Source organism: Phyllobates terribilis, unplaced genomic scaffold (assembly GCF_046119375.1).
Source record: "Phyllobates terribilis strain yellow unplaced genomic scaffold, ASM4611937v1 Scaffold_5__5_contigs__length_657084704, whole genome shotgun sequence".
Taxonomy (NCBI): domain Eukaryota; kingdom Metazoa; phylum Chordata; class Amphibia; order Anura; family Dendrobatidae; genus Phyllobates; species Phyllobates terribilis.
The window spans coordinates 505,499,045-505,521,178 of NW_027362765.1; the positions used below are offsets into that span (position 1 = coordinate 505,499,045).

General features: G+C 48.2%; 1 protein-coding gene across 1 annotated transcript in view; it reads left to right on the forward strand.

Annotated features, from left to right (window-relative positions):
- Positions 1–22,134, forward strand: part of PKD2L1 (polycystin 2 like 1, transient receptor potential cation channel) — a 171,740-nt gene that overhangs the window by 22,164 nt on the left and 127,442 nt on the right. The window contains exon 2 of the mRNA XM_073681417.1: positions 19,707–19,820. Within this exon, the coding sequence (XP_073537518.1) occupies positions 19,707–19,820 (114 nt within the window). The remainder of the gene's footprint in view (positions 1–19,706; positions 19,821–22,134) is intronic.

Here is a 22,134-nt window from a genome sequence, read left to right on the forward strand (position 1 = left end):
AGGTCAGAAACTTACTACTCAGAAGCAAGAAACAGGAGGCCCAAAACCCGCTCATTGGGGAGGATCCTGACATGCACCCTTCACCCTACAGTGCTCCGGGACATGCCTGAATTTCCATCAGTAAAGGGTACTGAAGTGACTATCATGTCTGTCCCTGTTCTTGCTCTGACCCGGCTGGGTCTCGTCTGTCCTGCATATCCCTTCTCCTACACTGCCCTGAGGCCTAGCTCCACCTGTGGGGAGCTATACCATCGAGCTGCCTTATCATCGGCCTCAGTGGACTGAGCAGCGCTGGTGATACTCACCAGAAGCCACAGGTGACGTCACGAACTCTTTAATAAAATAAACAACCATAAACGCTCTTTAAGGAGCAACCCCCAGGGTACGGGCCCGGGAGCCGACCACCGCGACATCCCTAAAAGGCCAGGCTAAAGGCCCGGGTACCGAGTCATCCCCATTCCCCTGGGCGAGTCATCTCCAACTGGTGTCACGAACAGGATTGCGTGCCCGCTGCAACGCCGCAGTGTTATGCCCGTTGCCACCAGGTACTGTGCGCCTTTATTCTGAACTGTGTACGTAAAGTTGTGGTGAAGATTGCCGCCATTGTTGGGCCGCTGAGCGAGAAGAAGGCCGTAACCGCGGGAAAGTTAGAGGCCTGCAAAAGAGCGCGAAGCCCCGGACACGCCCCACGCCTCGACATCAAACCAGGAAGCACCAGGTTCAGTAAGGAGCATCGCTGAACGCTCTGACGTAGGACGCAAGCGACACAAGGTCCTGAAGACAACCGTCACCTGCGGAGCTGCGGCCTACCGGAAGAAAAACTAGAAGGTAGGCCACGGTTAACTAAGGGGGCGCCAGAATGTCCGAGGAACAGCACAGCGCCGGAGCACCCGTTCACCACCCTGATGTTCAGCCCGAGCTAAAGGCCCGGGTACCGAGTCATCCCCATTCCCCTGGGTGAGTCACGAGCGTCATAAGATTTTACTGCAGGAGAGAGCTTCGTAGGATTTCACTGCGGGAGCAAGCATCATAGGATTTTACTGCAGGAGTGAGCATCATAGGATTTTACTGCAGGAGCAAGCATCATAGGATTTTACTGCGGGAGCGGGCATCATAAGATTTTACTGCGGGACCCAGCGTCATAGGATTTTACTGCGGGAGCGAGCGTTGTAGGATTTTACTGCGGGAGCGAGCGTAATAGGATTTTACTGCCGGAGCAACGTCATAGGATTTTACTGCTGGAGCAAGCGTCATAGGATTTTACTGCGGGAGCGAGCGTCATAAGATTTTTCTGCTGTAGCGAGCATCATAGGATTGTACTGCGGGAGCGAGTGTCATAGGATTTTACTGTGGGAGCGAATGTCATAGGATTTTACTGCGGGAGCAAGCGTCATAGGATTTTACTGCGGGAGCGAGTGCAATAGGATTTTACTGCTTGAGCGAGCGTCATAGGATTTTACTGCTGGAAAGAGCGTCATAGGATTTTACTGCGGCAGTGAGCGTCATAGGATTTGACTGCCGCCGGAGCGAGCGTCATAGGATTTTACTGCCGGAGTGAGCGTCATAGGATTTTACTGCCGGAGTGAGCGTCATAGGATTTTACTGCCGGAGCAAACGTCATAGGATTTTACTGCTGGGGCGAGTGTCATAGGATTTTACTGCGGGAGCGAGTGTCATAGGATTTTACTGTGGGAGCGAGCGTCATTGGATTTTACTGCTGGAGCGAGCGTCATAGGATTGTACTGCGGGAGCGAGCGTCATAGGATTGTACTGCGGGAGCGAGCGTCATAGGATTTTACTGCGGGAGCGAGCGTCATAGGATTTTACTGCTTGAGCGAGCGTCATAGGATTTTACTGCTGGAGCGAGAGTCCTAGGATTTTACTGCGGGAGTGAGTGTCATAGTATTTTACTGCGGGAGTGTCATAGGATTTTACTGCGGGAGCGAGTGTCATAGGATGTTACTGTAACACGGGTACTTTAGATGCAGTGACACAGAAACACAGAGCAGCCAATACAGGGTTAATAAACAGGGGAAGTTTATAATAACAGGGTCAATCTCCACGCAGGGGAAAATATGGGGGAAAACAAGGGAAGTAGCAGGTAAAAGTCTTTAACTGACAGTTCACAGTTTAACTAGATATAGCAGAGTCGAACCGGTTGTAATCGACAGTTTTTACACTTAGCTGACTCTTATCCTCCACAAGGCAGTTGCTAGCTGATGCCGGTGTTGATTTCTTCAGGCTTCCCCGCCCAAACAATGCTCCGTCTTCTGGCAGCAGCGGGCGGTCTCCGGTTTTACCTGCTGAGCCCCTAGTCCATAACACAGCACCTCACGTGCTCGGCTCCACAGACCCTGCGTCTCTTCTCCCTCTAGTCGGCTTGACTCCTCCGGTCCACTGCACTCGGATCTTGCTCCAAGTACAGGAGCCAGGAGCCTGGACCCTCTCACACTGCTGTCCTGAGCGGGGCTCTGTTCTCGCTTTCCCGCGCTAAAGTCCTCGTCTCTCCCTCTCTCTAGCCACGCCACCAGTTTTCCAGTCACCTGACCTCCCAGCTCTCAATCTGGACACGCCCCCAGCTTCCCAGTCACCTGACTCCTGTGCTGGAAGTCTGTCTTCCCTGTGCAGCCAGAGGTACGGCACCAGCAGTTCCAGATCTCTTATTCTGAAAGTACTTACACCCCGGTCTTCCCTCTTACATTACTGCAGGAGCGAACGTCATAGGATTTTACTGCGGGAGCGAGTGTCATAGGATTTTACTGCGGGAGCGAGTGTGGCGCCCCTGTGGGTCCAGTTTCCACAGAGGTACTGCATCTCACCCAGAGGTGTGGTACCCCATTCTCAGGTAAGGACAGAGTACTACCCGGGACCGACACACCCACATCCAATACATTCCACTTCAGGAGGGAAGGGCAAGATTGCTCCTAAGGGAGAGCACAGTCCCTTGTCCCTAGCTGGAGGGTGGAACTAGGTAGAGGAGGTGGGTGGAGGAAGAAGTTAAGTGGAGCACAGACATAAAGAGTATAAAAGACAGAGAGAAATGACTCGCCCCCTGGGCCGTGGGGCACTCGGATCCGGGCAACAGGGCAATGATGGGGGTAGTAGTGGCAACCCGGTCCGTGGGTCAGGGTGGTCAGACCAATGGCATTCCTCTATATGTTTTGCAATGTCCGACTACGCCACCCGTGGATTGCGGTCAGAGCTAACCGCCGCTGCAGTGCAGACCGCTGGGGCAGATGTAAATGTGCAGCACTGAATAGTACAACTCCCCACGGGAGGAGTATGGCCCCAGGGCAGTATATGATGGATGATGGAGGGGATGATTCCGACCGCAATAGCCAGGAAACGGAGGCCTCTTAAACAGTTCAGGGTCTTTATTAGAACAGGTGAAACGACCCAAAAACAGGCCTGGCTAGGAGGGGGCCTGGATGTCTGAGAACAAGTGGGAAGCTTGCCCTGATCAGGGTGAGAGTGTAGGCCTACCGTGCTCTCTGCGCTCTCTCTGGCTATTTCCCTCCTCATGGTGTAATAGCCCACGTTCCTGAGCTTGCCGTGTCTTCTCGCCCGTATGGCTGGCGACTTGGGTCCCTCTTTACTCTTGGCCTGGTACGGCTTTGCTGGTCCCTTCTGCTGTGGCGGAACCTCCGGGCTTCTTAGGCCAGGGAACATACAATCCCCTGCGGACTGGTTATTTGCTGTAGGACTTGGAATCCTAACAGCCTCGAACACCAAGGTCCGGTAGATTAGTTTCTCTATCTGCCAGGACAGGCTCGCTTCGCCTCTTGTCCCTGGCTCGTGGCTCTCCTACTGCCACACGGCCTCTTAGGCTGCAACACAACTGTCTGTCCCTGCTCTGGGACACCTCTCAATCCAGAGACAGGTTGTCCAGTTCTCTCTAACCCTGCCCCCAGTTCCAGCTTTATAGGGGCAGCCTGCTCCCCCTACTGGCCTGGGACAGGAGGTATTGCAGCTAATGGTCCTTGACCAGAGAACCTCCCCCTTGCTCTCAGACACAGCTTTATTATACATTTGTGGCATCTAGGCCAGGGTGACACATTCCCCCCTAGTAAAATTTAGTACTCCGGGACTAAACAAGAAACAAGTAATATGCATGACCATTAAAACATGACAAGGCAAGCAAAGACAAACGACGCACAGGTTGAGTTCTTAAGGTCACAGTGTGGTCTGTGACCGGGTGTCCATCTCACCAACACAACGGGGAGCCTTAACCAGGTGGGGGTCTGTCCTAGCCCCAAGTCCTTTACAGTCTTAGTTCATTCCTTGGTTAGGCTCCGAACGCAGTCCATACAAAGTCCCGGTTATTAAAAGTTCATAACCTTTGAGTCCGTACGGCAACAGTAAGAAACTGAAATACACAATTACTAATCATGCATGTAACTTTGCAAACATTTCAACACTTGGCAACAGGGTTATTTACAGTTTTAGTGCACCCTATATTCTCCAGCGAGTGGGTATCTGCCCCTTTGTGCTCCTGGTTGACCTGCGTAACCCACTGTCTGGTGGTGGTCTAACCTGGTTTTCTTCACTACCATTTAGGGTACAGTCACTGGCTAGACTTACAGGCAGGGCAGGCAGCTGTCTGCGGGTCCTCTGGCTTACCGCAGGCATGGCAGGCTCACTGTCAGCAGAGGGTTGATTCTCCTGGTCTGCTGGTACAGGCTCGTCTGCCTCTGGGGCTGCTTGTTCTTCTTCACCTTCCTGCTCTGGTGTAGGTTGTTGCTGCATTGGTTGCAGGAAATGCAGGACGGGTACCACTATGACCTCATTTATTCGAGTCCAGGACTGAGGGAACTCTCCGAGAACAGTGCTGATCATTTCTTCCTTGTCCTCTGCGGGTTCAAGGTCACTTTGATCCTCTTCTGCACTCCGCAGTTGCTCGGGGCACCTTTTTAGGTGGTCTCTGGAGACGGTATTAGTGGTTTCTCCTCCATCCTTAGTGACCACGCATACCTTCGGGTTCCCTTTCCCACTGGTCGTCCAGCTTGTGTAGCCTTCTCTTTCGCTTCAGGACCTGTTCACCAGGTTCTAGAGGACCAGCAGGGGCGTGTTGGTTGAAGAATCTCACTTGCCTTTCCCTCACCTGGGCCAGGCTCTTCTCCACACTCTCCTGTACCTTCTTGTACTGCAGTCGCCTTTCCGTATCCCAGTCCGCGTCTGGGGAGGTGTCCACGGGTATTAGAACTCCCATCTCCAGGTCTATTGGCAGCTTACCTGTTCTGGCTCACATCAGGTAAGCCGGGGTGCAGTTTGTAGCGTTCACCGGGATATGGTTGTATAAGTCTATCAGGTCCGGCAGTTTTTCTGGCCACAGGCTGCGTTCCTCCAGGGGCAACATCTTCAGGAGATCAATGACTATATTCTCACACATCCCGTTGGTTTGTGGGTGGTAAGCCATTGTCCGATTCTTCTTACAGCCATAGAGGTTGCAGAACTCTTGGAAGATTTCAGCCTCGAATGCTGGACCCTGGTCTGTCAGGACCTGCTCCGGATACCCGTGTGGACGGCAGAAGTATTGCTGGAAGGCTCTGGCCGCCGTTTGAGCTGTCAAGTCTTTTACCGAGACACGATTGTCAGGGCATAAACGTATCCTGTCCGGCTTGGAGCCAATTTGACGTGGTCCAGAGCTACCAGCTCAAGAGGCTGCGTGGTGACGATGGGCCTCAAGGGTGTCTTCTGGCTGGTGCGGTCCTTCCTCCTTAGGTTACAAGGGCCACAGTCACTGCACCACTTCTCTACAGCCCCTCTCATGCCGACCCAAAAGAACCGTCCTCTTAGCAGGAACTCCAGTTTCTTCCAGCCGAAGTGCCCCGCTCTGTCATGGTAAGCCCCCAGGACCATAGCTACATCCCGCCTTGGGACCACGACTTGCCAGGTCAGCTCGTGTGTCCGGTGGTTGACAAGTCTTCTGCACAGCTTGCCTTCATAGGGGAACAGCTTGCTCTTCTCTTTCCATAGCTGCTTGGCTTCCTCTGGAGCATCCGGATCTAAGCGGACGTCTTCCTGGGTCAGCAAGTCTTTCACCATGCGGATTGCAGGGTCACTATCTTGGGTCTCAGCTCAGCTGTGGTGAGGTAGGGGATTGATCATAACGGTTGTTAAACCTTCCTCCTTCACGCGGTGTGAGTATTGAGCGGCTCCATACCGGTGAAACGTGGGGAGTTCTACCTCCTCCAGTTCTTCTGGGTCTTCGTCACCTTCAGGTAAGTGAGGCATTCTCGATAGGGCGTCAGCGTTGGCATTGGTTTTGCCTGCCCGGTACTTGATCACGAAGTCATAATTCGAGAGTCGCGCCATCCACCGCTGTTCTAGGGCACCCAGTCTTGCATTGTCCAGGTGTGTCAACGGGTTGTTGTCCGTGTACACGGTGAACTTTGCGGAGTCCAGGTAATGCTTAAACCGTTCTGTGATGGCCCACACCACTGCCAAGAAATCTAGCTTGAAGGAGCTGTAATTCTCCGGGTTCCTTTCAGTGGGCCTCAGCTTCCGGCTGGCATACGCGATCACCCTTTCTCTGCCCTGCTGGTTTTGCGACAGTACGGCTCCCAGCCCCACATTACTGGCGTCTGTGTGGAGAATAAAAGGCTGGCCATAATCGGGGTAGGCCAGGATCTCATCCCCTGTGAGGGCCATCTTCAACTGGCGGAAGGACTCCTCTTCCGGCTTGTCCCTCTTGAAGGGTGGCTTTTGGCTTCTGGACTTAGACTGTCCTATCAGGAGGTCCTGCATAGGGGCTGCCATCTTAGTGAACCCGGGGATGAACCTTTGGTAGTAGCCTACCAACCCGAGAAATTGCCTCACTTCTTTGATGTTTGAGGGGCCTGGCCAGCTCTTGATTACCGTGACCTTGTCAGGGTCGGGGACTACTCCTTCTGCACTTACCACGTGCCCTAGGTACTGGACCTTCGGTTTCAACAGGTGACACTTTGATGGTTTCACCTTCAGGCCATAGCCTGCCAGGTCTTCGAACACCTCTGCCAGGTGTTTTAGATGGTCCTCGTAGGTCTTCGAATAGACGATCACGTCGTCCAGGTAAAGTAGGACCGTCTCGAAGTTTCGGTGCCCTAGACAGCATTCCATCAGCCTCTGGAAGGTCCCTGGTGCGTTGCAGAGCCCTAAGGGCATACAGTTGAACTCGCTCAGTCCCATCGGGGTGGTGAAGGCGGTCTTCTCCTCGTCAGCCTCTGCCACAGGAACCTGCCAGTACCCGCTAGTAAGGTCCAAAGTAGAAAAGAAGTTAGCTGATTTTAGTGCGGCTAAAGACTCCTCTATTCTAGGCAGCGGATATGCATCATTGTGGGTGATACGGTTGATTTGTCTATAGTCCACGCACATTCTCATGGTGCCATCTTTCTTTTTTACCAGAACCAAGGGGGCTGCCCAGGGGCTACAGCTATATCTAATGACCCCAGCTTCTTTCATTTCTCTTAGCATGCCCTTTGCGTTCTGATAATGTGCAGGGGGTACAGGTCTGTGCCTCTCTTTATTGGTGGGTGGCTCCCCGTGGGGTTGTGGTGTCTACTCCCTTTACTCGGCCGAAGTCCAGCGGGTGCTTAATAAAGATTCTTTCGTACTCCTGAACCACCCGGTAGACTCCTTGTTTTTGGTGCAGGGGAGTGGAGTCAGCACCCACATGGAGTTTCTGGCACCAGTCCTCCTTTTGTTTCTGGGAGCAATTACCCTCGACCTGTGGAGATGGAGGCAAAGGCTCCACGGCCCTGATAGCTTTGTGTTCGACAGCAAACAGTTTGGCAAGCGTAGCGTACCTGGGTAAGTGTACCTCCCTCTCCCCAATGTTGAGAATGCGAACGGGCACCCTCCCATGACGGACATCAACCACCCGCCGGCCTGTCAAAATGGTGGGCCTGCTGTCTGAGTACACGGGTTCTACCATGGCTTGGTAGTCTCTACCTCTCAACCCGATTGCAGTCCGACACCAGATCATCATTTCACTTTTGGGAGGCATGGAAATGGGGAATGGGTCACTCATTCTTATGCTACCGATCTCACCACCAGACAGTTCTACCTGCTGCCGTCTCATCAGCGCTTTTATCTCTTTGTTGAGGACTCTCTGTTGGCTGGAACGAGCATTCACCGCCACCTGTTGTAGAATTACAATTACCTCTGAAAGACAATTTTCAATCACGTTAGTACCCACAGTTATTTTAGGGTGACTTTCACGGCGGTCAATGTCCACAATAATCACCCCCTGTGCCGGCAGTTCAACTTTACCAATCTTAATGGTCATCTCCTTGAACCCCATCTGCGGCAGGGGCAAGCCATTACTGGCGATGATACTCAAGTTACTGTCTGGATACCGTGTTATATCAGCATCAGTCCAATACTGCTTAAAAAGTACATAAGGGATAATAGTTACTTGCGACCCGGTATCCAGCAAGGCGCTCATGGGGATACCGTCCAGCACCACAGGTAAAACCGGGCGCCCCCCAACGTACTTATTACGCCAATTGTAAGGGCCTGGTGATCTTATGCCTGGGGGTTGGCCCTCTGCCCCAGGTTGGACCCGTTTAAATTACAGTACCTGGAAATGTGTCCGGGCTGGTTGCATCGACGGCAAATGGGCTGTCCATCCTCTGCGTAGCGGTCTGTGGGCCTCCCTCGGAACGACGGGGTCCTCCTCTGTCGACGCCACGGGACATCCTCCGGACTTGAAGCCAACTCGATGGGTCTTGACGGGTCCACTTGTAACAGCTGGACGGTCCTGGTCAACGCCGCGACGCTCCTGGTCAGCTCCTGGACTTGGTGGTGCAGCTCTTTCGATGGGGCTTGGTTCAGGACCTGTGCATCGGCCCCCACAGAGTCCATAGAGGAGGGCACTGCCTCCTGGTGATAGGTGAGAGCAGGGCGCCGGGGGTTTATAGAGCCACTTGTTGCGGGTTCACGGAGCACCCTTATGGTCCTGTCCTTGAATTGGGCAAAGGTCAGGTCAGGGTTCTGAAAGAACATGAGGCGCAGCTGGGTCCTGTGGGCGCTAGACAGCAGACCTTCTATAAACTGTTCTGTTAGTAGCTTATCCGTATCCTGCACGCTGCCAGGGTCAGCTTGTTTGATGGCTCTCAAGGCTTCCTGCAATTTTAGGGCATAGTCTCTGATGCTGTCCTGTGCCCGCTGCTTACATCCGTAGAACCGCATTTTAATTTCAGCGGAGGTACGTGTATCAAAGGTACCCCGCAGCCGGGCCAGAATGTCCTTTACAGTTCTTTTCTCCTCAGCGGGCCATGACTTTACCTCCCGCTGGGCTGCGCCAGTTAACTGCCCTGTCAGTATGCTGATCTTCTGTTCCTCTGTCAGGGGGTAAACTTGGAACAAACTGTACAGCCTTTCCTTAAAGTCAGTTAGTGCATGGGGCTCCCCTGAATACTTGGGCAGCCAGGCCGCTCCAGGGATGTAAGGCAGGGAGAATGGCATCACCGCTGCTGCAGCTGCGCTGGTGGTAGTGGGCACCTCCGTGTCCGACATCTTCCTCCCCCCTAGTTAAGCGTGGCCTACCTTCCGACGATCCTCTTCTGTAGGCCACGGCTCCGCTGGTGTTGCTCCGGACGAGAACCTTGCGTAGCGTCCTGGTGACATCAGCGTCGCTCTCTCTCCCTTCCAGGACCTTGCGCAGCGTCGGCGTGTAGGGCGGAGCTTCGGGTCTCGCGCGGTTTGGACGTCTACGCCCCTCTTCTTCCCGCGCGGCGTCCTGCAGATGGCATCTGATGGCGGGAAGCTGCTCAAAATGGCGGGAGACGGCTGAAAATGGCGGGAAACGGCTCCGGATGGCGGGAAACCTCTTTTTAAGGTACGTGTACAGTCTTTTTCAGGCGCGCAAAACCCATTTGTGGCGGGTTGGTCACAATCCTGCCAACTACGCCAAAGCTGACTCGCCCCCTGGGCCGTGGGGCACTCGGATCCAGGCAACAGGGCAATGATGGGGGTAGTAGTGGCAACCCGGTCCGTGGCTCAGGGTGGTCAGACCAATGGCAGTCCTCTATATGTTTTGCAATGTCCGACTACGCCACCCGTGGATTGCGGTCAGGGCTAACCGCCGCTGCAGTGCAGACCACTGGGGCAGATGTAAATGTGCAGCACTGAATAGTACAACTCCCCACGGGAGGAGTATGGCCCCAGGGCAGTATATGATGGATGATGGAGGGGATGATTCCGACCGCAATAGCCAGGAAACGGAGGCCTCTTAAACAGTTCAGAGTCTTTATTAGAACAGGTGAAACGACCCAAAAACAGGCCCGGCTACGAGGGGGCCTGGATGTCTGAGAACAAGTGGGAAGCTTGCCCTGATCAGTGTGAGAGTGTAGGCCTACCATGCTCTCTGCGCTCTCTCTGGCTATTTCCCTCCTCGTGGTGTAATAGCCCACGTTCCTGAGCTTGCCATGTCTTCTCGCCCGTATGACTTGCGACTTGGGTCCCTTTTTACTCTTGGCCTGGTACGGCTTTGCTGGTCCCTTCTGCTGTGGCGGAACCTCCGGGCTTCTTAGGCCAGGGAACATACAATCCCCTGCAAACTGGTTATTTGCTTTAGGACTTGGAATCCTAACAGCCTCGGACACCAAGGTCCGGTAGATTAGTTTCTCTATCTGCCAGGACAGGCTCGCTTTGCCTCTTGTCCCTGGCTCGTGGCTCTCCTACTGCCACACGGCCTCTTAGGCTGCAACACAGCTGTCTGTCCCTGCTCTGGGACACCTCTCAATCCAGAGACAGGTTGTCCAGTTCTCTCTAACCCTGCCCCCAGATCCAGCTTTTATAGGGGCAGCCTGCTCCCTCTACTGGCCTGGGACAGGAGGTATTGCATGCTAATGGTCCTTGACCAGAGAACCTCCCCCTTGCTCTCAGACACAGCTTTATTATACATTTGTGGCATCCAGGCCAGGGTGACACAGAAACATCTAGAAAGAGTTCAGTTGGGAGTGGGAGCTTAGGAGGAGCTCCGCTCAGGAGCAAGGAAAGAGAGAGAGGAGTCGGGCCTAGTGACAGAGCCCCAGGAGGAGAGTGAGGAGAGGAGAGAGGAGCAGTGGGACAGCCTCCAGTGTGGCAGTAGGGATCCCAGGGGCACGGCGAGTGCAGAGGCCACCCGTGCGCCCGAATTCACGCTCACGTGGAGGGATCAGGCCGCAGAAGGGGACCGGCCCCAAACTAGTGGAGAACAACCAGGCTCAGCTAGCCAACTGGAGGCTGCAGCATTTTCAAGGTGTTGCAGCCAAAACCCACAATTACATCGCTGAAAAGGTGGCCACATAGGGTCCAGGGGACTGAGAGCAAGTCGCCCGACAAGGCCCGAGGCCACTGGCTTGGGACACTGATTGTGAGGCGCAGGGCAGGAGGGTGAGAGCCAGCGCAGTGAGACGACCTGGAAAGGTTCATAGAACGGGGTCCCATCCAAGTGCTCCTGAGATACCTGAGAGTTTGCTGGATCACTACCCCGGAGGACAGAGGACGACATGGGCGGTTGCACACCGGTAACTGTAACATGGAGAAGTTAAGAACTGTGAGTAAAACCTGAAGATTGCACCCCACTGTGTCCTTGAATAATTGCTGCGCCATCACCTGCACTACACCGCACCAACAACATCTACCGCCACAATTCTTCATATACTGCCCTGGAGCTTAGGTCTGCCTGTGGAGAGCTGAAACAACTCTGCTGCGTCACTATCAGCTCCAGTGGATCTGCACCGCACCAGCAGCCCCATATAGCCGCATACCACAGGTGGCGTCACAAACATTATCTCCAAAAACTTTTTCCCCTTTTACTTCAATTATTTGACCGCCCGGGGCTACGGACTGGGTCACTACCACTGTGACATCCCCAGCACCGACCGACCCGGCACCGAGTACCCCACGGCCCCAGGGGGCGCGTCACAAGTGTCATAGGATTTTACTGTGGGAACGAGCGTCATAGGATTTTACTGCGGGAGTGAGTGTCATAGTGCCGGAGCGAGCGCAATAGGATTTTACTACGGGAGCGAGCGTCATAGGATTTTACTGCCGGAGTGAGCGTCATAGGATTTTACTGCGGGAGCGAGCATCATAGGATTTTACTGCAGGAGTGAGCGTCATAGCATTTTACTGCGGGAGCGAGCGTCATAGGATTTTACTGCGGGAGCGAGTGTCATTGGATTTTACTGCGGGAGCGAGCATCATAGGATTTTCACTGCGGAAGTGAGTGCCATAGGATTTTACTGCGGGAGCGAGCGTCATAGGATTGTACTGCAGGAACGAGCGTCATAGGATTTTACTGCGGGAACAAGCGTCATAGGATTTTACTGCAGGAACGAGCATCATAGGATTTTACTGCAGGAGCAAGCGTCATAGGATGTTACTACGGGAGCGAGCGTTATAGGATTTTACTGCGGGAGCAAGCGTCATAGGATTTTACTGCAGGAGCAAGCGTCATAGGATTTTACTGCGGGAACAAGCGTCATAGGATTTTACTGCGGGAGCGAGCATCATAGGATTTTATTGCGGAAGTGAGTGTCATAGGATTTTACTGTGGGAGCGAGCATCATAGGATTTTACTGCGGAAGTGAGTGTCATAAGATTTTACTGCAGGAGCGAGCGTCAAAGGATTTTACTGCGCTCGCTCCTGCACTTGGGGAAATCTCATATGATTCAAGCCAATGTCCCATCCCCTGACGACCCCACTGAAGCGGTGAAACATGTTGGGGGAACATGTGATAGTATAAACTACCTTCCTATTCTGCCACGAATGGTGGCTTCCTATGAGGCCATCACAACAAACATATGAGTGATTATATTAGAAAGTTTAGGTAGATCAGGGATGTTTTCTTAATACCCATTGTGCATTTTAATTGTATATTTAATAAAAGTTAAATTTTATAGTCTTTAATGAGGGGTATTATATGGGGTTTCCCCATTTGGTAAATATTGCATAAGCATCCCTCCGGGCTATTTATATTCCTCTTGTTGGTATTTGACACTGTTTTGCTTACTGTCCCATCAGCCCAGACTTTGAATTGTCCATGCTGAAGAATAAAGATAAAAAAAATAAGGGAAACACAACAGAAAAGTACATACCACAAAGTGGCAGACTAAAGAACCTGACTTTTTAGCAAAAGTCTAGTGCAAAATTCCAGGTTGTAGGATCATAAGATGCAGATCCCCCAAAACCTTTGCGCCCCTTCTCTTAGTGAAAGTGTATGATCTTGCATGTTATCAAAAATTCCATGATATACATCTAAACCAGTGATGTGGCGTCCTTTGCGGGGCTGCTAACTTTTCTGTACAGTTTATCAAAAAATCACGGACAGTGAACATCTTATACACATTGGAAAACCGTAAAAAATGATTACGTTTAGTAGTGATATATACCTACAACCCATAATTCTGATATAAAGCCATTTAACTGCATTCATTGTGACCTGTGAAATGATAATTACTGTAAAAAAAAATTCTACAATTTACAGATGCATCAAATTTTTGGGTGGAAAAAAGTGCCTTATTTTTCCAGGCTGTCCAGGAATTTCTTTAGAGTTGGAAACAAGCTAAGTAGTTATCGATCTATAACAGCATGATATTACCTTGCTTATCAAAGTACGAGATCTCGTAATAACACCCAAGATCACGCGCTTTCACTGTGAGCGTTGGGAAAAGATTGAGGGATCCCACTCTGCAAGCAACAGGATGTTTGGACCTGACTTTATTGCATTTTTTAGTAGAAATTATATTTAGTAAAATCATCAGTCTCTAGTTGCCCTCTGTTTTCTCATATAAAAAGGGCAGCCGCAGACTGGTGATAGGAGCTCGAAATGCCTTCCAATACCTAATATACACTTCTACTTTTAATAGAATAACAGAGTTAAATCCTATCTTCTGGATTAAATAGATTGACACATTGCTTTCAATGGGAGGATGACGGGAAGAAGAGAATGGGTGAAGGGCAAAATGACCTCTAATCACTGTTTTCATTGTTCAATCAAACTCACTGGCTTCCATAAAATATCTAAAGGCAGAATGGAAGAGCAGATCACAAGAGGGTATTGATTTCTCCATTATTATAGTTCCTTGTAAGTCCTGTAGTAAAGTGTAGCCTTGCAGTTTGTCCTGTTTTCATAACTGATCAGGACAGAATATACATGGACGTTGCTCGTTCTCCTTGTAGTCATGCGTTTTCACATTATAAAAACATGCTGGCTTGTGAATGACCACAATGTGAGCAAGACCACAAAAGGGGAACAAGCAGGTGGTGGGTATTCCAGGGAAGCATTAAAGGGAATATGTTAGAAAAGTTTTTGTGATGTAATCTGAGAGCAGCATAATAGAGGGTTAGAGAGCCTGATTCCAAGAATATGTCACTTACTGGGCTGCTTGGTGTAGTTTTATAGAATGCCTGTTTTCTCAGCTGTAGATGTTGCAGTGGCCACAATGCTGAGCTCTCTATAACCCCGTCCACATCCCTAATTGGCAGCTTCCTATGTACAGTGTAAATTGTCATCAAGCTGTCAATCAGTGGTGGGGGTGGTGCTACACAGATTAACCTGACTGATCTGCACGTGAGTCCTAGTCGGGCAGTAATATTATCCAGCTGAAAACACACTGATTGTATAGACAACACACAGCATAGTAAGTGACACATCTTTGTAATCAGGCTCTCTAACTTGCCATATATTATGCTGCTCTCAGATTAAATAGCAAAAACCAGCTGACAGATTCCCTTTAAGTGGAAGAGATCATGGCCTCTTAATGGGATGGCCATCAGCCGCTGAATGTCTAGAGGAGGTTTGGGTTTAACAAAGATGGTGGAAAAATATAAGGAAATATAAATGATATTATACATACAGTACCTCCCAACTGTCCCGGATTCAGAGGGACTATCCCTATGTGAGGGCTTAGTCCTATCACGTCAGGGCTTTGTGCCGATTTTCTAATACTCATTTTGGGGGGCAGGGCCGTATCTCTCTGCTCAGTGCATAAATTAAATTAAACTATTATATTCCCTTCTTGTCTTGGGATCAGGATCCCTAATGATCTCATGCTTGCAGGCAGCAGCGCTAGCAATGAGCCACAGGCCACAATGATGTAACTAGGAGAATTTGCTATTCTTGAACTGTATTGCAATCAGTGAACACAGAAGTAGATTATACTATTATATATAGAGATACATTGTATACAGCAGTGTATTTCTATGTATTTGTATTCTACAGATGAAGAAAAAGTCAGATTTTTTTGTTCCTATAAGGCTGCTATGTCTGGATTGTGGACACATAGCCTAAAATTAAAATAAATGGCATGGGCGCCCATGTCATTTTCATAACCTGCAGAGGGAAAGCCAACCACTGAGGGCTGATATTACTAGCCAATGAAGGGGCCATTAGCCAAAAATGTTCCCTGTCTAATAATAACAGCCCACATCTGTTTGCTTAGCCTTTACTGGCCTTTACAGGGTGACCCCAGAAAACAATTGACATAACGTCCCCCTATAAAATCTAACCAGCAAAGGCTAGGCAGACAGCAGCGGGCTGATATTAATAGCCATGGAAGGGGCCATGGATCATGGCCCCCTCCAAGGCTAATAATTTCAGCTCTCAGCGGCCCTAGAAATGGTGTATCCATAAGATGCGCCAAATCTGGCGGTTAGCCTCTGCTCTTCCCACTTGCCCTGGTGCGTTGGTAAGTGGGGTAATAGGGTTGGAGTTCATGTTAGCCTTGTATTGGCAGCTGACATGAAGCCCAGGTTAGTAATGGAGGTAAAGGTTTGGAAATAAAGACACAGCAAGAATAAAGTCTTTTATTTTAAATAAAATTCCACATGGTTTTAATCATTTATTTAATAATTAAAAAAACACCATTATACACACCTAACACCCAATCTGCTGAAGCCATTGTCACCTGTAAGAAACCAAAATTAAAAAACAACCATATCCCTCACCTGTCCGATGTGATGACATAATCCAGAGTGTCCCACAAAGATCTGGGTCACTTCTAGAGCAGCCACATCAGCAATCACTGGTGTGACTGTTCTAGAGGACAGCACTCTAAACACTGACAGGAGTGTAATCAATCTTGCTAGTGCATAGTGCTGAGCTGCCGGGACTGAGGTCACTGGAGTTCAATGAGCTGATGATCAGCTGATAAGCTTCAGTAACCTCACTTACTGCACCAGTGCTGCGTGAAAAAATTCTCACACAGCATTTGTGCAGTAAATCAGGTCAGTGGAGCTCATCAGCTGATCATCAGCTCATTGAACTTCAGTGACCTCACACCTGGCAGCTCAGCGCTATACACTGCCGGGAGCGATCGCACTACTGTAAGTGTATAGAGTGCTGCCAGGTGATCAGATTGCTGTGGAACATTGGGATTAGGTCAGAGAGGTGAGTATAAAGTGTTTTTATTTTAATATTTATTTGAACTTTTTTTTTTTACTCTGAGCACAGACGCTGACTAAAGAGACTACTACTCCCATCAGCGGCGCCAGCTCTCGATATTATCAGCGGGAGCGGCCTTAGGCTGATGGGAGGAGTAGTCTCTCACGGTCAATTCTTTGTGCGTTTTTGACTCATTGACTTGAATTGAGTCAGTCAAATATGCAGCAAAAATCCACAGCAAATCTGCAAATATTTTTATACCTGCGTTTTTGCTGTGGATTTGACTGACTCAATTGAAGTCAATGGGTGAAAAACGCTGCAAAAATGCACAAAGAATTGACATGCTGCAGATATAAATGCAATGCAAATCCTGATAGAAAAATTCCTGATCATGTGCACAGCACTTCAGGATTGTCAGTGCTTTAGCTGGCACAAGAATTCCCTAGTGTTTTTGGCCCATTTCCGAGGGGAAAAAATGCTGCGAAAAAACACCAAAAACAGACAGTGCGCACATAGCCTAAAACTACTAAAAATCATGAAAATCAATTACAAAAAGTCATTTTCTCTTTTTTTTGTGAGTCTCCCCAGGACTCGAACCGACAACCTCTATAATTGAAGGCAGGAGCTAAAGCTATTGAGCACAACCTCTGGTAATGTTGCTTGGAGAATTTTGTATACTTGATATGTATTGCAGCCACTAATCCCACAGGCAGATTATGCTGAGATATATTGCATACAACAGTGTATTTTTATATCTCTGTATCCTAGGGGGAAAATAAAAGATTGATTTTTTTTCTTCCTAAGAAATTACTAAAATGTAATTTTTACTGCGCTTTTTAAAAAAATAATAAACATCACAAATCAGCAAATAACATGGACATATTTGATGTCCCTGGAATTGTAACGACTCGCACAACACAGCGATCAGATTATTCATTGGGATCTGTAAATGGCGTGATTGATATTTTTCTCTATTAACCCCTTCACGACATATGACATATATTTATGTCATATGTTGTGTCCCCAACTTTCCCAGCACATGACAGCTCATTTGATCAGCTGTCATGCGCCTTTAACAGCCACAGGTGGATCGGAGCTCCATCCAAGGCTGTTAACCAGTTAAATCCCGCTGTCAATCTCTGATAAGCAGGATTCAACATGCGCAAGACAGAAACACATCACAAATTCTGCTCACCGGCGCCCCTTTCACGTGATCAGGGGGTGCCAATGGGTTGTCATGACAGCCGGGGGTCTGCAGAAGACCCCTGCGCCTGTCACTGTGAATCTCCTATGAACGGCGGCTCATGGCCGGCGTTCATAGGAGATCATGATTTTTGCTATACATTGCAGTGTTGAAGCACTGCTATGTATAGCACAGGCGATCAAAACTTCAAGCCTTCTAAGGGGACTAAGTGAAGACAGTAATAAAAAAGTGAAAAAAAAGTTTTTTGAAAAAAATATGAAAAAAATAAAAAAAAACACATTTGCCCAATTTAAAAAAAAACACATATTTGGTATCAGAAATGTCCGATCTATCAAAATATAAAATAAACTAATCTAATCAGTAAACAGCGTAATGAGAAAAACAATCAAAACACCTGAATTACATTTTTTGCCGCCACAACACTGCAATAAAATGCAATAAGAGGCAATCAAAACATCATAACTACCCCAGAATGGTATCACTAAAAATGTCAGTTCAAGGCGCAAAAAATAATCCATCACCCAGCTCCAGATCCCGAAAAATGAAAACGCTACGGGTCTCGGAAAATAGCCACAAACGCAAAAATTATTTTTCAAACAAATGTTGGAATTTTTTTTCACCAATAATATAAAAAATAAACTTTACATGTTTGGCATCTGTGCGCTCGTACTGACCTGAAGAATTATATCACCAGGTCAGTTTTACCATATAGTGAACATGGTAAGTAAAAAAATAAACAGTAATTGTGGAATGTACTTTTTTTGCAATTTCACCGCACTTGGATTTTTTTTCCTGTTTTCCAGTACACTATATGGTAAAATCAATGGTGTACAAAAGTACAACTCTTCCCACAAAAAACAAGTCCTCATACGGCTTTATTGACAGAAAAATAAAAAAGTTATGGCTCTTGGAACAAGGGGAGAAAAAAAACGAAAATGGACAATGGCCATGGCGTGATGGCTTTAAACCCAGAAAAAATGTACCGTAATAAAAATGTAATGCTGAGGCCGTGTTCACATACAGCGTACAGTGTAAATGCTACGTTTTTTCTACTGCGTCTTTTTATGCATATTTTCTGCAGGTATCCACACAACACGACGCAATAACAATCTTTTATGATTATTGCTTGTTTGCTGCGTTTCTTTTATGCATGTTCCTCCATATTTAATGCGTTTTTGGTGAGGATGTGAATCTGCATTTTTAATGCTTTTTTAATACTACAGAAAAGCTTTGATTCTGTGCTTAAAAATGCAAATGCGCTTTTTTAACATGCATTTTTTTAAGCTTCACGTAGAAACCTATAGAGGAAAAAACGCACCTAAACCGAACAGTTCAGCAGCGTCTTTAGACTCACCAATGGCAAGATATTTCATGAAATAACATCCACTTTGCTTAGACATTTAGACCATGTTCACATGTAGCGTAAATGCTGTGTATTTTCTGCTCCTTTTTTTGCACAGGAATTCTGCTGCGTTTAAGTGTCCAAGCAAAGTGGTTGTGATGCCATGAAAATTGCGCCCGTTGTGCGTCTACAGACGCTGCTAAACTGTGCGGGTTTTGGTGTTTTTTTTCTCTGTAATCTTCTATGTGGAGCCTAAAAAACTACAGATACATTTTAAAGTGCAGAATCAAAACTTTCCGTACTATAAAAAACACAATAAAAGCACGGCTTCACAACTGCACAAGAAGTGCATCAAATCAGGGGGGAAAGGCATAAAAATGCAGCATAACATGCAATAATCAGAGAAGATTGCTGTTGTGTACAGTAGTTTGGTTCGGACATCTACAGAAAACAATGCAGAGCACAGGAGCTGAGATGACTTTGTCATCGGCTACTGCGCTCTGCATACACATCAAGCAAGATGACAAAACTCAGTATAATGAAATATTGACTTCCTTGCCGAGGATCAAGAAGAGATTAATTTGACATTGGGCCCATTAATGTGAATGGACCCAAGGTGGCCGCCCTCCCTTTCCCTACGGGCTACGATTCTGACTGGAAATGTACCTATAGAATAAACTATTATTTTAATGAGCTCAATATCCCCTGCTTAATGAGAACACATTCATAACTTGGAATATTTTTACAGAACTTTTTAAAAAAAAAATATTGGAAGCTTTCTAATCTATTTTCTCTTTTATAACAGGACTTTGGGGAACAACCTTAACTGAAGATACAGCAACAGACCGAGAGCTGTTTGTAAAAACCACACTGAGGGAATTACTCGTCTACATTATCTTCTTGGTGGACATCTGTCTCTGTAAGTTTGGTCATAAATATAAACTTTCTCATTCTGAATGTTGCTTTTAAGATACAAGAAGGTTCATGGTGAATTTATTTTGTTACTAACAGACAAAAAAGCAGAAAAAATACCCATTAAAAATAACTTTTAATTTAGCATTTAAAAATGTGTACCAAATAGTACAATTAGGACAAACTACACATATTGAGAGGAGATACCTTATAATAAAGGGATGGTGGGGATAAGCATATAGCAATCAAAGATTAGCCCTGAGTGACTCTGGTAGAGGAGCTCTCCCTACCAGACAGCGGAGAGTTTTCACCCTAGGGGTTCAAGTGGTGCCCCCGCTCCACGACGGCTGTCCCTCGCCTATCCCTGAATATCTCTACTCAAACACACAGTAAAACACACATATTGACCAGTAACGTCCTAATTGACGAACTAGATATATATCAAACACACAATAGTTATGTCAATAGTCAGTAAATACACAAAAATAGAAAAGAAGATCACCTGAAAAATAAGGGCAATCCTAAAAAGACAATAACCAATTGCACCGTATACTGGTCAAAAATATGATTTCAAAAATATAAATAGCAATGTACTTAGCTTATTAAATCCTTCTGAGGTTCCGGCTGGGGTTCAGACAGGTATCCCCTTCAGACTCAACGAGTATGTGGCTGTATGAACCAGGTCCAGGAAGTAATCCCAACAAAGCACATTCACAGGTTACTTCAAAAACACACCAGGTGCCCTTATTAGTGGTCCCTCAGACAGGTATAGAGTCATCAGCAGGTAACATGTCTCTTAAATATAGTCCCAAAATCATCAACGGATCAAGAAGTCCCTTCAGAGTAGTCTCATAGTCCCTACGCGTTTCGCCCCCTCCTCCTTAATGCGGGGCTCATCAGGGGACAAACTGTATTGGAGGAGAGAGGTGCACTGATAATAAGTGCTACCAAACTGGAATTCTGTTTTTGTAATTTTGGCCATAGATGTGTTGCTATGTTTGCTGTCAAAGCTTACTCTATGCCAGTGAAAGGGATTATTAAAATATACTTCACACAATGTAATGCAGTAAAGACCGCACATTGTTTAGGGAATGCCATAGTTTTCCGTACCGACTGGAAATAACATCCTGCAAATAAATCAGTGTGCAAAGCACAACCAATGTTTTCCAAATGAACCATCTATGAATATTGCCTCTTAGAGGACTCAAGCCTTGGCTATTAATTATATTTACTTGAATTCTCTGTTGACCTCAATCCTTATTTGAATGAGAGTTTGCTAAATACTTTTGGTTTTGGACTTTTAAGAAGCCAGGGTATTTAAAGTGCACCAGTCAGCAGGATTGTGCTAAGTAAACAACATACACTGTCAGATGGACGACATTACACTGATTAAAATGATACCTTGGTTGATGAAATCCGTCCCGTGGTTCTTGTGTAATCTTTACTTTCACTGATCGTTCACTGGCCCCCCTCCTATTTTACATAATTCATCTAGTAGTGCGGGGATAGTTAAAATAAGAGGCAGGTCAGTGAACGATCAGTGAGCAGTTGTGACACCTCAAAGCCTTCTGTAAGCCCTTTACCCTGGGAGATGGGGGACTCGGAGTCGGGTCCTGTGGTGGAGAGATGGGGTGCAGCCGTGGCCCGGACCCGCTCCGTGCCCAGGGCCGTCACATTAAAAAAGATGGTATGGGCTTATCCGGGTTGAGTGGCTGATCTCGACTACGCCACCTGTGGCACCTGGTGAAGGCCACCAGCACTGCTGCAGTCCGCCGAGGCATGGTGTTATGGCAGCCGACGTTGTTACTACTCCCCACAGGCGGAGCAGGGCCTCGGGGCGGAAGGACAGGATGGAGGGGGTAGTAGTCCAGGTGGTCTGGTACTGCGTAATGCGGTGTAGTGCAGAATAAAGAGTCCGGAGGCCATAGGGGTGAACTTCCAAGGCTTTACTCACATAAGAGATGGCAGTAGGAAGGCGACTCCCTGTTCCTCACGGAGTTCTGCGGTCACCAGAGACGAAGGGGGTCCGACAACCTCCGAGTAATTCAAGTGCTTAATCACCAGAACACCAGAGTGTTCCTAGACTTCAGACCGGGTCCTTTCCTGTCTGTGTGTAGATAGGCCGGGTCTCCCTCTGAACTTCACTCAGAAAAAGGGTACGGGTGGCAGCGCCATTCCTTCCATTACCCGGTGGGATCCTCAGGGCCTACCCGGGCTTCCCTGACCAAGACGTAGAGTAGCAAGATCAGGTGTCGGGGGCCGGTACCCCTTTTGCAGCCGGAATCCCTCTGAATATATCAGTTTGGCGAGGACAGGTGGCG